Source organism: Archocentrus centrarchus, chromosome 13 (assembly GCF_007364275.1).
Source record: "Archocentrus centrarchus isolate MPI-CPG fArcCen1 chromosome 13, fArcCen1, whole genome shotgun sequence".
In the NCBI taxonomy this organism is placed as follows: domain Eukaryota; kingdom Metazoa; phylum Chordata; class Actinopteri; order Cichliformes; family Cichlidae; genus Archocentrus; species Archocentrus centrarchus.
This window is the reverse complement of record NC_044358.1, coordinates 20,378,979-20,395,681: the sequence shown is the minus strand read 5'-3', so window position 1 is coordinate 20,395,681 and position 16,703 is coordinate 20,378,979. Positions and strand designations below refer to the sequence as shown.

The window sequence follows — 16,703 nt, the reverse complement described above, 5'->3', positions numbered from 1 at the left end:
AATTGTTCACAGAAATGATTTGACATTGTTAAATAAAATACATTTTTGCCCCCGTAAGTTTAAAGATTTATATACATGTGAGAGCTACAGGTAAGGCAATAGAGGGCATCTTGTCATGGGATCTGTTAACAATGGCCTTAAATATTAAAATTTTAACTTATGATCTTTAACTGGAAGGCGTGTGCATGGTGAACCACATGAATCCTAAACAGACTAGTACAAAGGTAAGCACAACCAGTTTCTCTGTAGATAACATGCAACACGTTTCAAGGCAAAAACAAAAAAGGAATGAGATGGCGGTATAAAAGTAGATAGCTTGCCTTAATAATTCATGCTTCAATACTTTGAAATAACCGCTGGCATATGAAAAATTGCATTTGTGATTAGAGGTCTTGTGATTCTCTCGAGTTGTTTGTCAGGAAAGAAACGAGGTGGCTCTGTCTCTGCGGACCAACGTGGATCAAAGACCTCGCCACAATCCTGTTCCAGTCTGAACATGGAGGTTTTGCTTTTTTATTTATGATGCCAAAGACAGACTTTCTTATGCTGCTACTCATGATCAAAGTGAATAAATTTAGTGTTTTGTAGGGCTACTTTCCGACTGCTATGCAAGTCTAGTCTACGTTGCTGAGGAGCAGCAGATTGCCCTGTGTCGTCTCCTTGTTTCTGCAACATTACAACAGTGGGTGAATGTAAAGAAAAATGCTGTAATGCCACACACAGCTGGTGCAATTTTAGCACAATACTCCTGAACACCGCCCTTCTGCCCATATCTACACCTTCCTCTGTCCAGACTGGTAAGAAAGAGTAAGCCTGTGCCATCTGTGTATTTATAGATAATCTGATGCCAAGGGAAGTGTTGGTAAACCATTTTGAAAAAGTGTGTACTGGAAAAGCCTGAAGCACTTTGCTGAGTCTGTGTCAATAGGCTAAGTGTTCTCTCTAAGCAGCAGCAAGTGAGCTGTGTTCAGCTTGGCTGCAACTGCCCGAATCTTGGAAATGGAAGAAAGCAAGTGAAATTCAGCAAGTCAAATCAGTGTTGACGGCGGTTTTTAAACACGTTGCCATGGTTTATAAGCGCTTTGGCAACAGGGCACAATCCAAAAATGAGTGTTTATTACAGCTGAACTTTTATATGATAGTTAGGATAACAATCTGTTTTTAGAAGGGGAAAAAAAAGAGCATTTTTCCTGGTATCATTGTAATGATATTGAAAATGTGTGTCAACCTTACATTTCTTTTCAAAAAAGCCACATTTGTGCTGTTGCATGTTACTAAAAGTCTCTCGATGGTTTAGTGTTGTTTCAACAATTATCAAAACTCTGAAAAAAGCTTGGCTGGAAAAATTAGGATTTAGATAAAGGATGTCATAAGCGCAATTAAACATAAGAAGACAAAAGCATGGCTGTGGTCCTGAACAGAAATGAATGTAGATAAAAAATTTTAAAAAATGTAAATATGTACCAAACCATACTCAAATTGGACTTTTCTAAAACTTATATTTGCATGGTTTAAAGATAAAATGGGAACTTAAGCAAATAAATAAACCTTTAGGAAGTCTAAGCCCATTTTTTTTTTTTTTTTTTGCAGTTATTCAAAACTGCTGATAAGAAAGCACACACCCCCGGTGCTCGCTGGTTTGACTGTCCTGGCCAATTCTTTTAAGACCGAGTGATGTCTCAGCCTCATCCTCCTACCTAAGCAGATTTTGTGTTGAATAGTGGTTACAGATATGAGCGCACAAAAACACTTCTCCTGTTCGGAGAGTTGGCCAGCCTCGCAGCTCCAGACCGTTAAGCATCCGTGGTTACTGAAATAAGGAGACGGATTGAGCTCAAGAAGTTTGCGCATCCCAAACTGACAGCTGAGCATTTACATCCTGAAGTTAAATCCCCTTCTAGAAGCTATGTAAAATGTGAATGTTTGTGCTGTAAATTGGTTAAGTGTGATGAGGAAAGATGAAGGGATGACCTCGTTCTCGGATTCAATCCTCTCCGTCACCGAGGATGCAAATAGGAGACTCTGGAGGATTGGAAAACCCCCCAGTGCGACTTATCTTTCTGCTCCATGTTTTATCTCTCTGCTGTCCACACAGCTCGGTTTCATCTCAGCCTGTTCTGAGTAGCTGTAATCAGAGGGAGAGGGTGTTTACCATTTCAGCAAGCAAATACCCCTCATCTGCCCTGATCGTATCTTTTCCTGTTGTCTGGTCTTTTTTTAGTTCACCCACTGTATTATGCATTTATATGCAGTACATAAACAACTGGTTGAAAGTGCAATATATTGTAGTTGTAAGCAGATGTTTTGTCATTGCAGGTGTTTATATAAATGCTTGGCATATTTAAATTTTTAATGTGTTAAATTAATTATTATTACACATTTCACAATGGCAATACAAAAATCCACTGATGAATGAATACGTTTACCAGCAGTTTAAACCTGCCTGAGTGATTTCTTTTCTCCATGTGTATAAACACTTAATGAATTTTTAAAAACTCAATTTGAGTATTTGTTAAACATATTTCATTAAATATGACTGGCCTACTGCTGTATTATTTTGCGCTATTAATGTGTTTTGACACAGCTATGGATGCTGATAATTACATTAAAAAAACACTTAAAAGTGATAACTGCTCACAACTACATTATAATGATTTATTAAGTGATACATACTCTACTGCTTTTAAATGTTAAATAGAAGACAAAATAAACTTTGACCTTTAATATATAAATGAAAAAGAGGATGCTACACAGTTCTTGTGCTGGTTATTAATATATCCTCACTGCAGTATGCAATTAATTAGGAACCTTGCAGAGCTTTGTTTCCCCCTAGTGGTACATGTCATATCTTACACCCTTGATAACAACAGCTGGCCACATTTGGATTCAGCACCATGTCCAGTTACCGCGTCCCTCTTCGTCCCACAACCCACTCCGCTTGGTGGTCATAGAGGAGCTTTTGCAGAAGCCTTAAATAGCGCAGAGAAATCAAATATTTATCATCTGAATTTGTGTGTCCCTGCAGTGGACACACACACACACACACAATCCTACTGCTGCAGCACAAGAAGGAAATGCCACTGATACAGTTAACCCACACAAAAAAATTTAATACCCTTCGTGAGGGAATAGATGGTCCAAACCTTGACATACTAAATAGGGAGAGGTGTGATGACACAGGTTTTTAATGTAAAAACTTGCAGCCAACACCCAAATGCTTTGTAAAAAGTCATGTGACATATGACTTACTTACTTACATAGTTAGTACACATACACCAATGTTTTAATATACTTATATATGTCTTTTTTGTTTGTTGTCTTTTATCTAGACCAGCCAGATACAGTACTGATTAATATACAGTCACATCTGCAACAATACCAATTTACTATCATACAGTCCGACCGTCAAAGAGGAATCCATGGCAGGTTTCCGGGTCCATCTTCTCTATGCAAACATAAGAAATCAGCCTCTGTAAAATTCAGTTCTTTTTTAATAATCATTATTGTATAGACTGGTGGTGATACTTGTCCTTGTATCTCGTGTCTTCTGTGCAAAAGTTTTTTTTTTGTTTTTGTTTTCAATTTTATTTTGAGAACCCAAAACATGATTGACATAACAGGATACCTGGCTGTTCACTTTACAGTTATGATGAAGTTTTTTTCTTTTTTCTTTTTTTTTTTTTTTTTTTACAATTAAACAGTCACATCCAAACGCCACATCCCCTTGGCATATCACAGAAAAAGGAGAAATTAAAAATCCAACATAATGCTTCCCGTTATCAGTACTGGAAAGCAATGGTAGAGAGGACGGTTTATGACTACAGTGAGCAGCATCCTCCATTCGTACATTTTTTTTTTTCTCAGAATAAGGCACTGCTGCATAAAGAAAGGACATGGCCAACAAACTTCTGTGGGAGCATGACGGGGAGGCAGGATGAACGAGACTGTGTTCTTCTCCAGCAACTCACAGAAAGCTTGCGTCAGTATATGTGCTTGTGTTTATCACTTGCTGTGTGCTGGGAAAGTGTGTCATATGGCATGTAGACATATTTGTGTTTTTACATGTGTGTGTGTGTGTGTGTTTGTGTGCGGCTGAGCCATTTCTTTTGGCTACACTACTTTACTCAGACTGTGCTCTCTAGCATCCACTCAGTGCTGCTGAATGTAACTCTCCTGTTGGCAAGCGGAGATGACTCCACGTTGAGCTGGTTGGTGGATCTGTGCCACCTTGTCCTCGCTCTGCGTGGGTAACTATGACTCTGAAAAATGGAGTAATCCCCACCGTCAAAAGAGAATCTGTGCCTAGTTCGTGCTAGCTCATTAGGAAGCAACCCCATGTTAGCCAGGGCATTTTTCTTGTCCTTGAGCCTGGGAGCCTCCTTGGTGCCAGCATTGGGGCCTATGAGACACAGGGACATGGTGGAGCCCGTCAGGCTACTGTCCGTCTGCGTGTCCTCAGATGGGGGACCAGAACGTTGTGCATCCAGGCTGGTTCGTCTCTTCATCTTGTCTACAGTCAGGGGAGGCAGCTCCACCTCCAGAATGGCAGTTGTGGCTGCTGAATCCTCCTTTTTCTCACCGTCCACCCTCAGCACCAGTGCCATGCACTCTTTGGGTGCTTGGGCTTCATGCTGGCCTTCGTCAGAAGGTTGCTTGGAGGCTGAACGCTGGAGCCGCTGCTGACTGCCATTGGTCTGGGAGTGCATGCTACAGCTGACCTTGGTCTTGCTGTCCTCTGGGCTGCTGTAGGCCTTGTAACGAATCATCAGGATGATGATGAACACTAACACCGAAGCAACAATTATACCACCAATAATGATGATCATAGTGCCTCCCAGGAATTGGCTGTGCATGAAACGGCACTGGCTGACCTCACTGGCTGTGTGGAACTGTACACAGCCGACCACACGGGTAGCTGTTAATGAAGTGATGCCGTCATCGTAAACCGCCAACACACAAAGGTCATATTCCCGTCCTGCAGCTAGATCATTGATTAAGAAGTTCTTGCTGGTAGATGGGATCATTCTGCAGAGAAAAGAAGATGGTGGTGAAGATGAAGAGGATTAAGCTTAAGAATTACAACACCCACATACAGTGATTTGCATAAGGCGTATTAAATCACACAAAGGTGTCAGTTCCACGTAAGAATAAGGCAACAGTGCCATTACTGCTGACTTTAAATATTACTCTGGTAGAAAAACATAAAAAGCATCACACTTCATTAGGTGACTTATAAGAACACATGTTGTATCATAAAAACGCTGTGAGATGTTGCTTGATTCGGTGTGCGTCTGACAAAGTGACATCGAAGGTGATAAAAAAGGCAGGAGAGGCTCACTGTCTTAAGTATATGCCACAACAGCTGCAGGCTGGCGGACAAGTGACGCATGATGTGAAGACAGTTTTGATGTGTGAATACCTAAGGTCACAGTTTGTTGGCAACTGCAAGATTACACAACTCTAAATATGAAGGAGAAAGGCATTGTCTTCAGGTCAACATTGGTGTTAATATAATTAGAAGCTTGTTCCTTTTCCCTAAGGGGAGACTTTGATGGTTATCATTTGTAGGTAATAATGTACCACCTAAAGACAAAACAACACTCAGCTCCATGCTAAAACAGGATGAGAAAATTATACAGGAGAGCAACTCATTATATCTGATAAAACCTAGAAAGAAAGGGGAAAAAAAAGAAAAAAGAAAGTCAACCACTATTATTAACTCACTCTGTGAATACATAAATCCTGGGATGCTTTTTGGTAAAATAGATTCAGTTAATTTGTGTCACATTTTGCATAATAAACACGTGAGACTTCAAACTCTCATACTTTAACGGTGTTTGCAAATGGTAATTTTTAGCCATTATTCTAAAGAGTTAGCTCATCCAGGGTAACCATGCAAAATGTTTTAATTGCCATGGCTTGTTTTATATGAATTTTTTGAATGGTGGTATCTGGGAATTTTAGCTGAATTCTGAAAAATGATGAATATCCCAAGAAATAGCAATGCTACAAGAAGTAAATCTAGAAAGCTTCTCCATGCACTGGCGCTTTATGCTGAAAAATAAAATGCACACCAACTGCAGGTGATAGCAGTGATTCTTCTAAACAAGTACTTTTCTAGTTTAATTACAGTTTGTTTGCTAATACTAACACTTTGGTGTAAAGTAGATTTCCTTGGGTACCTGGACCTTTTTCATTATGTTTCATATAAGAAATATTCTGGCTTTACTTTAACAGAGATTAAAACACATTTTTTTCTTGTGATCCCTCACAAAGAAATGGATAATAGCCCAAACTGAATACAAATCTGTCAGTCCCGAGCACTGTCTGTATGGTTACATGGTTCCATTTGTTGAATGTGCATGACATTAGATTATAAGCTGCTTGTTTTTATAATAATTGGCTGTAATATCTCACAAACTGTACTGAAAGAAAACTTGGCAGAAAGCTGGCATTTATTTCGCATATTCGAAAACTGCTTTGATGGTCTCACTATGTGGTTAGTTACAAAGGGGAATCCTGTAAAGGCTTCAGTCTCCTCTTACATGTTTTCAGATGCTTTCGATTCTAAGTCAGCTCTGCTGGCAAAGTGTTAAGGCGGCTGCCAGCTTTAACAGCAGCAAGCAAGCTCTAAGAGTTGAGAGGATGTTGCAGCTGTGAGCAAGTTGCAGGCACTGTAAGAAAGATACAGCAGCTGCAAGAGAGCTGCAAAAGCTTTCAGCAGCCAAACTGAATTTCAGAAGTATGTAGCAGTATAAAGCAGTAGTATATAGTTAACAGTTACCAGCTAGACTACAAGCTCCACAAATATGTTACATATATATAACTGGGAAGTGTTAAGTAAGTATCCCTCTGGAACGTGTAGGTGGATGCTGGGGTGGTGGATGGGTTAAAAGAGCAGTAGTACTGACATGCCAGAAAGAGAGATGGGATGAAGTTTTGCACCTTAAATAAATCAACTAACTGGGAGGGTATGCTCATTATATGATGTGAGGAGAGCAAGGCGTGTTCCATGTTTACGACACAGTGCAGCTACCTTAATTTAGAGCTACTTATATATTGTTCAGGTTGCTATTTAATAATTTTAACTGTAGCACCTGCCGCAACTTATCTTATCTAATATAACTTACTATTAACAACTCGCCTCAAATTCATTTTCATATTCTATGCACTCCTACTCCACTCCATTCTATTTACAGTTACCAGCTAACTATTTTCACTTTACACGCAAAACATTTAAGTATCTAAAATATGATACACTGTTACGAAGTTATGGATTTATGGATCTAAAAGTATATGCAGGGGTTAAAACCAGCTCCAGCTCAACCACAAGTATGTTATTACATTACGCATAATGACAATAATAATAGAATTATAACTTCTCTCATTTTTGGCTTACAACGATAATATAAAATCCAAAACTGGTTACAATGTGTTTAACAAAACCTTATTAATCCTCTCATGACGCCTCAGATGTATGCTGTTACTGTGGCCAGCCCTGAGGACTTTTATCTGTAAACCAATATTTTCATAGAGTTTGTATTGGCACTTTTAACTTACAGTAAATAAAAGGATCTGAATCTTTCTTCCACCACTATAACCAAGCCTATCATTAGACAACCGCATGTAATCACACTCTGTGTTGCAACCAATTAATGCAGACATTTGCTAATGAAACAAACCGTTACATGCAGTGAAATAGTTAGCCTCAGTGTTATTGTTGTTGTCATATTATGTTTTAATGATGCTGAAAAGACTATTTAGTCTTTTAGGGTGCTGGACTCATACGCTGTTCAGCTGCTTGAGTGCTCTGTCATAAAAAGTAATTACTGAAAATATAAATATCTTAAGTGTACTATACAATTTGTGCACAGAAAAATTTTCATCTGTGGAAAACTCTCTCCTAACTGCACTATGGGAGTTGCTTGTTTTTGGATGCACTTAATCATTTTGGTTCTCTGGGATCTGTCAGTCTCCCATAACGTACAGCTGTGCCATTCAGCAGATGGTCAATCCAGATGTCTCACCTATCCTCATGTCCCTATCTACCCCTTTTTATCCATCCCAGCTCTATGGCTTACCTGTACACCAAAGTATCATCTGCTGTGCTGTTGTACTGAATCTGGTACATTCTGATGCCGGGGATATGGCGCTCAGATGGCCAGCGGATCACAGCAGAGGAGGAGGTCAGTTCAGTGACCATCACCCTCCTGTCCTGTTTGTCGTAGCCCTTGGTGTCATTGCCAGATTTGGAGGAGGTGGTGATGTCTGAGAGGCCGGGGTCCTCACGCATGTGGCCTGTGTTGTTAACAAACAAGGGTAAGGGAATCATATTGATCTCAACAGCAGCTGTAGCGATGCCTGCCGCATTGGACGCCACACAATTGAACGACCCACTGTCCTTTAGTGTGGTGATGAGAATATCAAGGGTTCCATTGTCATACAAGACGGTACGGGAATTATTATGCACCAGCTTGCCGTCTGGTGACCGCCAGTGAATATCTGGTTCCGGATCACCCACAGCTTTGCATTTAAGAGTCACTCCTTGCCCTTCCATCACATAGGGTTTACTGACAAGCTGTTTGGTGATTAGTGGAGGGTCACAGATAAATTCCTCCTCTTGAATAGACCAGAAGTATTTGTCCATGAGGTGCTCTGGTGAAGCACAGGTCTCCAAATCATCCTCTCTTGTCAGCCTGCGCAGCCACAACAGCTCGCAGTTACAGTGTAGAGGATTTCCGCCAAAACTCACGGTCAGGGTAGACGAGCTGGAGACCTTGGCATCAGACAGCACCTGAGCGTGCTGGAACAGGCTATCTGGCGGTAACTTCTGCAGCCTGTTAGAGGTCATGTCCAGGCGGACCAGCTTAGTGAGCAGTGTAAAAGTCCCCGCTCCAATGTGGTCAATTAGGTTGTGGTCCAGTGTGAGGGTGTTAATGTTGGTCATTCTGGCTATAGCTTCCCAGGGAAGGGTGCGCAGGTTGTTGTTGGAAAGATCCAGGTCCTCTATCGTGGAAACAAATTCATCAAAGGAGGTGGGAGCCACCTGGTGGATCTGGTTGTTTCCGAGAATGAGGTGCCGCAGGTTGATGAGGCCTTTAAAGTGGTCACTTTTTATAACACTGAGACGGTTTCCATCCATGTGAAGCGCCCGCAAGGCGCGCAGGCCGAGAAAGGCATGGGGTGTGATCTGACTGATAGTGTTGCGGGACAAAGTGAGGTGGACTAAACTAGTCATGTTGAAAAAGTCTTTCCTGCGGATGATGGTTATAAAGTTGTCAGTGAGTCGCAGCTCGACAGTCTTGCGGTCGATGGTGGGGGGCACGAACAACAGACCGGTTTTAGCGCAGAGCAGAGTCAGAGTAGGGGAGAGGTGCTGGCAGATGCAGCGGCCGGGGCAGCTGTATCCCTTCACCAGAGCTGCACATAGTAACATGCAGACAACCAGCCGCTCCATTGTTGATCAGTTTCCAGATCCTGTGTGTGAGAGAGACAAAGGGAAACATGAGAAACAGAATCAAAAATAGGAATCTGTGAATGAATAAATAGCACCATAGCCTTTATGAGAGCCTGCTGCAAAAATCCAGAGTCTGACCAAGGTTGCTGAGACTGCCAGCAAGGTATCAATCACAAAATGAAATGGAGCTTTTCTGAAATAATGGCACCAGGGATGATGAAAGGCTGCGCCAACCCTGTCAGAAGCCCATGTCTCTGGAGCTTTTTAATGGAAATAACAGAATGGGTTTTTTTGTGCCACCAGGCTGCATCACCACTGGGCCATATAATTTCCTGAATGATCACAGGGCAGTTTTCCTGTATTAGGTAACCATTGCCATGTATATGCCCATCATATAACAAGGCTTGTGTGTTTTTCTTGCTCTGAATTCCACATCAGGGAGGAGAATTAAAGGTAGAAAAGGGCACTTGTCAAGAGTGCTCAATGATTTCTGTAACCTTTTCATACTCTCTGCCCTCCCCATGCCTCTGAAATGTACAACAAAATTAGACAGAAACCTGCCATCTAAATTTTGGCAAGAAAAAAATAAAAGTGAAAAAAGTGGAAATACGGCTTGTTTTCAAGCTCATCTGATGGAGACATTATTGAGTGATTCTCAGGTTTTGAGGATGTTCAGATTCTCTGATTCCCATTTAGAAGTATTGATTTGAGTCTCTCAAAGAACACGCCTGTGGTGACAAGCGGAAAAAGAAGTCCTTGGCTGTAATAACCATAAAAAACCCCACTGGAGCATACTAGCTATGTGCTAATGTTATATTGCCAGTGGTTTTTACTCTCTTTGGCATTCATAGACTACTAATACCTTGTGTTTCACTATTGATGAAAGTTAATGCTGCTAAAGTAGAGCAATGACAACTCACTTTTCCCATCAAGGTTTAGAGATTGACACAAAGGTTGCTACAACCCACCATTCACCAATCCCACAGGGTAACACTTCTTCCCTGCCAGATTCAGTGTGTCAATCAACAGCAATGTTTCTTTTTATTGGGTCCAGCATAATTTTCTTAATTCATCCTGAAAAAGCTAGCTGTGGATTTTAAACGCAAATGATGTCTCTTTTTTTTTCATCATTAGTGATGCTTCATCCAGTTTGTCATGGCTAATTTTAGAGTCCCTTTTTCTACATTCCACTACATTGAGGTGGTGCTGACGGCCTTAACACCGCTGATTTTGTTCTCCCATTGTGCCCAAAGCGAAAGCATCTAGTGCTCACAGAACAAACAGCCCTAAATTAAATTTGATTCAAAAGCGCCTGCGGTGAAATTCGCAGAATATTTTAAATGCCACATGTCAAATTTCATTAAAAAATGAAAGCGGAGTGCTCTTCCTCTACCTCTCAAGCATTCGCTTATTCATATGCTTTACACAAAGACTCTTTTTACAAACATCTTAAACTTAACAAACCTAATCTGATGAGAGTTATGTTCAAAAATACTGATAGGAGTGAGAAACTGTGAGTGCACTGCTGCTGTCATTTTACATCAACCTGTGGCACATTTGCCAGACAGCAATGGAAATTCTCAGTTGCTTTTCCTATTTGGTCTGTTGCACACATGCACACATGCACACACACACACACACACACACACTGCTGGCCGGCTGGCTGGCAACTGTCTGACAGCGAACACGGCACCTCGTTAACTATGAAAAACTGCTGTCCAATCAGAGCACTCATTAAAATCTGGGTTTGTGTGATGTCATTATCTGAGGGAAGTAGAACAGCTTGAAGCACCAGTTCAAACCAGTGGGATGGTTTATCAAAGATGAACTGTTGATCAAATTAACCCAGGAGTGACAGCTGTGCTGCTACTTTATACTAAATTTCAGTAGACCATTAGACTGTATTTAAGAGCGACACACAACTGAGACCTTTGTGTTTGCACCTCCTTTCCTCTTTGCTCCGACTCTGCAGGCTTAGCTGTTACCTGTAAATTCTGTATTTTAGTGACAGAATCACTAAAATACAGCATGCGCGCAGTTTGTTTTCTGTTATTGGTCACATTTATACCAAGGTTAAACCACGTCCCTGCACAAAAACACGCGCACTCTGTGTGAAAATTTCCAAGCCTCCAAGAGAGAATTTATTTAGTAATGCTCTTTTGTGTGACTGCCTTGTCTAAATTAATTCTCCAAATTTTTTTCTTTATAATGCAGGAGGTTAAGCTGAAACTCTGCAGTAGGCTAAACAGTGCACACCGTGCAGATTCTTATGTGAGCGCTTGTCGCACTCATTTGTTAAATTTCAATATAATGGTGACCTTGCTTGATTGTGTTAGTATTCAGATGCTAACTAGGCCACAAAGCTCACAGTTTCTCAGAGGACCATCTGTGTCTGAGCACTTCCTGCCACACCATTGAGGATACTCTATTGATCTTTCAGCATCTCAGGGAGGGGGAAAAAACTTTGTTGCCACGGCAACTCTGGTGTAGAATGTAGGTCTTTGAATTGCATTAAAATGATGTTAAGCTGCCCGATAAGCGAGACTTCGATCTTAATGGTTGCTGCTAAGAAGGTTGGAAGGGACGTGAACAGATGTACGAATGGCCAAGTAAATTGAAAGAAAAGGGCAGCTCCGCTTCACATTTCTATCTTTGGTTTATTGCTTAATAAAACTGCCGGTCACCAAAATCGATATGCAGACAGCATGAGAGAGCACAAGGTGAACCGGAGTTTAGATTTGTTATGTCCAGTCATGAAGCATTGCAACCTTTCACACGGAATTATTTAGATGAATTACAGGGGGACTTATTTTAAATGGAGAATTGATTAAAGAGAAATGAAAGAAAATCAGACATACACATACGCCTATGAATACAACCCCTATAACACATAACTATGCAGAAATATATATATAAATTATATATATATATATATATATATATATATATATATATATATATATATATATATATATGCACAGTATATATACCTACATATGTACAGTATATATATCAGTGAATTAAATGTAATTCAAAGTGCTAAACAAAGATAAAAGAGAGAAAATAAATAAAGACTAATGGACCCCAAAAACTACAGAATATAATGAGAGAATGATAGAAGATAATATAAGTAGCAACACAAATAAAAAGAGATATTACTCAAAATAACCTCATTATAATTATGAAGCTGTGCGGCAAGGTCGTGCAGTGATTAGCACTGATTGGATAAGCAGTTAGAAAAAAGTGCATGGCTGCAAGACAAAGTGAAAATAGATTTCACAGAATAGATATAAATGTATTTATTGACCCCACTGTTGTATTTTGCAAGTTAAGAAGAATAACTGACATTTATCAATATGCGTTTTTAAAAATTTAGATCAATCCCATCACCTAAAATCCACAATAAATGCTTTTGAAGTCTGCTGCCAAAATTTTAACCTGTGCCCAAAAATAATGTATATACAACATAAGGAATTTTTTTAAATAATTCATTTTTTTTTTTATTATTGTACATCAGGCTATCTATATTTGCCTAATAGTGAATTTCTGTACATAAAACTTTACAACTTTTATTTCAATCCCAATTTTTTAAATACATTTTACATTTTAAAATACATTACACACCAGAATTAAAGAAAATTCAGTACATATGAAAGCTTAGTAGCTCTCCACATGGAGACTAATGACTGATGAGAGGTAAGCATTAGAGGTGTACTTGAGTGGGTGGGAAAACAGGCATTAAAAAATACCAAAAACTTTTATTTTAATGCTCGAGGATGTGTGAGATTTCATGCTGCTTTGCTCATAACGCTCCTGCAGCAGAGACCTGTTTGCAGGTTCTGGTGTTGCCAACAGTGACAGCAGTTACCCAGGGAAGGGGCACTCCAGCGTCAGGAAGTCTGACTCCTTTAGGTGAAGATAAAAGGTTTTAATTTCATATTCTAAAATGCTTATGTAATGTTTTGGCAGAGAGGTTCTGCCATTTTCTGCTTTAGATTTTAATGTATAAACATCTCATTAAAGTACGGGCTTATTCAGAAGCATCATCAAATCACTTTTTGCCTTTCATGTTGGTGGGGATGCTAATGAGTGACCTTCAGCTTGGAATTATTGATGAGTGGTTTTAGGTTTGTTTTATCTTCTTGTAGAAGCACATATTCTGGGTTTGAAGGTGGGTAATCTGTACAGCAGGACTGTCAGGTTTGCTGCTACTTTATCCTGAAACACCTTAAATTAAATATCTTGAATTAAGTATATGGAGGCTCCACCGAGTGCCTGTGTGCTGATTTTTCCCTTGCCAGTGGCTTTACATTAAAGAGACTGCAACTAGGGTTGAAAGGATTTGTCAGTTAATTACAATTAACTAATCAAGTTTTTTGATCACTAATTTATTTTTTTAATTCCGTTATAAAGTGAAAATGTCAATCATTGGTTCCATCTTCCAAACATAAGGCTTGCTTTTGTCTTGATAAAAATGTAAACAGAAGATCTGAGAGGTTTGGACTTCCAGCTGGAATATGGATGTCAAAAGAGCTGGCACTTGGTATCAAGTACATGCAAGAAAAAAAAAAAAAGAAAAAAGCTTTTAATGGGACCATAGAATAGAGCCAGATAAATATTGTGCTTTGCGGCCAACACATTAAGCTAAAACATTTTGACTGTGTGCAACTTTTATTACAATGGAATGTGGACAAATTCACAAATCTATGAGCAGTGATTAGTTTAGAAATTGACCTGGCTAACCTCTGTAGCTTGCAAATTTAGCTAGCATTAGCTTTCTAACAGCGAAAGGTGCTGAAAAAAATTCTGCTTTCAAAAAGCAAAATGCAATATTTTTAACCATCCATCCATCCATCCATCCATTTTCTTCCGCTTATCCGGGGCCGGGTCGCGGGGGCAGAAGCCTAAGCAGAGAAGCCCAAGCTTCCCTCTCCCCAGCCACCTCCTCCAGCTCATCCGGAGGGACCCCAAGGCGTTCCCAGGCCAGCCGAGATACATAATCTCTCCAGCGTGTCCTGGGTCTACCACGGGGCCTCTTCCCTTGTTACTGTTTGCATGTATGGAATGTAACGGAAAATTAACTGTGATGTATCTAATACGCAAGATGTTTGTACTATAATAGGCCTTTCACAGTCTTCCCGACCATAACGCTTAAAGCACACACACATTAATGCAGCTCTTTTAATACTATACTGCTGTGGAGAGCTTTTCCTGTTACTGACCCTCATACTGCTGTTCTGTCTGCAGCCAGTCTGTTGCTTTCAGCCTGTATTATATGTTTAAACTCTTCATATTTTTCTAATATCATACTTTAATCTTTCTTTGTAAAGGCAATTGTTCTCCTGCTAATAGAAATGTCCATGTTCATGACTGGTCATATACTGTCAACGCCACCCCTTTTATGTGAATACACATAGTGAAGCCAGATTATGGAAGGATATCCTTGGTACTGTATGTTAAACTTGCTTCATAGTACAGGGCCCACATCCACTGCTACATTGTGTATGAAAATATTTAACATTTGAGTCAGATAATCAGGGACTAGTTAATAGGGTTTATTGTCTTTTCAGCAATTCTATGTGTTGGTAGAAACTGTCAAACAAATAAAACCACAACAAAGAAGGCATCACAGTTTCTCATATTATATACTGCATTAACAAAGTACTCCAAACCAGCAGCGGTGTCATTGTGTCACCACACTGTACAAGCTACACACACCTCCCATCTCCTCTATTTGTTCAAGAGAGTTGTACTAGAAGGTTCAATAACTCCAAGCATGGGAAGTTTGGAAAGATGGTACTCTGTACCGCCATCCTGATCTTGGTAACTCATATTCACTATAGACAGGGTGAGAGACACTGTGAGGACCACTCACCCTTTCCCCAACACTCAGGACTCGCAAAGCTGTCGTACTGTGTCGTTGTTGACCTCTAAATTTTATTGGACACATTTACAATCTTTCTGAGTTTGTTCTTATTAGCTACAGGCTAATAAAGATACCAGGCAATAAAGCAGAAAGACTACTTTCCACAAATGAATGATAAAAAAGAACCAGTGTGTGTCTATCCACATCAAACTGTCACAGCTTCTGTATAATTGGTATATAAGTGAGTATAATTGTTGTACTTCACTCCTTTAAATGACACGTCTGTTTGAATCCCATGACAACATTTGATCATTATCCCTAAATATTTATAGTCATTTACAATCTCAGAACAAACACCAACAATAATAAACTATTTGTTGGTGTGTCTTCCTGCTTGCTCTATAATAAACAAAAAAAAAAAAAATCACTTCCTGTATTTTCTTTGTGTTTAACTGAAGACAACTAGCATGACAACAAGTAACAAACTCACCCAGATATGCACAATAATTAGTTTCATCTTCTGTGTTCATACCAACAATCACTGTCTCGCTGTAAACATCAGATGCATACATTAATATAAATCTGTTGTTGCCACCAAACAAATGCCCTTATTATTTACAAACAAGCATAATTCTGCACAAGGCATGTACACGTGAGCACATTATAACACGCAGCCACCCACGCACAATCACAGGATGACACATTCAGAAGCACAAATACATATCTTCACATCAATTTATTTACACATTAACACAAAGATGAGCATACCGAACAACAACAAAAAGCAGTACAGGCTCTAGGAATCAAGGAAGGGGAGAACAGATTACCAACAAATGCGCCATTTTCAGCTCGGTTTTCTGACTCAGTACTAGTTTTTGGAGTAAAGGTCGCTCTGTACGAACAATGGATAAAATCTGACGCTTCTTAAAAATGCTCTAAATTCTTTACACATTCACATCAGAGATCTGTTAAAGCACAAATGCTGACATTTTCTTAAACATTTAGAAGCTTACTTAAAACTGGTGAAAAGTAAGAATGTAGAGACTGCTGTTAAGAATGAAGCAGAAATGAAGTGGAATCTTAAACAGCTTGTCCTACTGATGACTGTGCAGCAGCTTCCCTGCTGCTACCTTATTAATGCTTACTATCCAGGTTTATATATTCGGTAAAACAGCTGCAAGGATCACAGTGCATCTTGGCAACTTTGAAGAAAGTCATAAAACTTACAGACTGTGCTGTGCATCTTAATTTAAGCAGCCACAGGAAGGACAGTTTGCTTTTTCACCTGCTTGGTTACACCCACATGTTGTGTGTCTATGATAAAACAGCTAGAAATTTTAATTAACGTCGTCCATGAATTCTTGTTAGATTACTTAAATT

At 39.7% G+C, this 16,703-nt stretch overlaps 1 protein-coding gene across 2 annotated transcripts in view; it reads right to left on the bottom strand.

The window, feature by feature from the left end:
* Positions 1-3,145: 3,145 nt before the first annotated feature.
* The window catches only part of LOC115789936 (leucine-rich repeat and fibronectin type III domain-containing protein 1), a 133,927-nt gene continuing 120,369 nt past the window's right edge, over positions 3,146-16,703 (bottom strand). For both annotated transcript variants that reach the window (XM_030743529.1, XM_030743530.1), the window contains 2 exons: positions 8,082-9,477; positions 3,146-5,025 (listed from right to left, as the gene is read on the bottom strand). In XM_030743529.1, the coding sequence (XP_030599389.1) occupies positions 4,125-5,025; positions 8,082-9,457 (2,277 nt within the window). In that variant the 5' untranslated portion in view covers positions 9,458-9,477 and the 3' untranslated portion in view covers positions 3,146-4,124. The remainder of the gene's footprint in view (positions 5,026-8,081; positions 9,478-16,703) is intronic.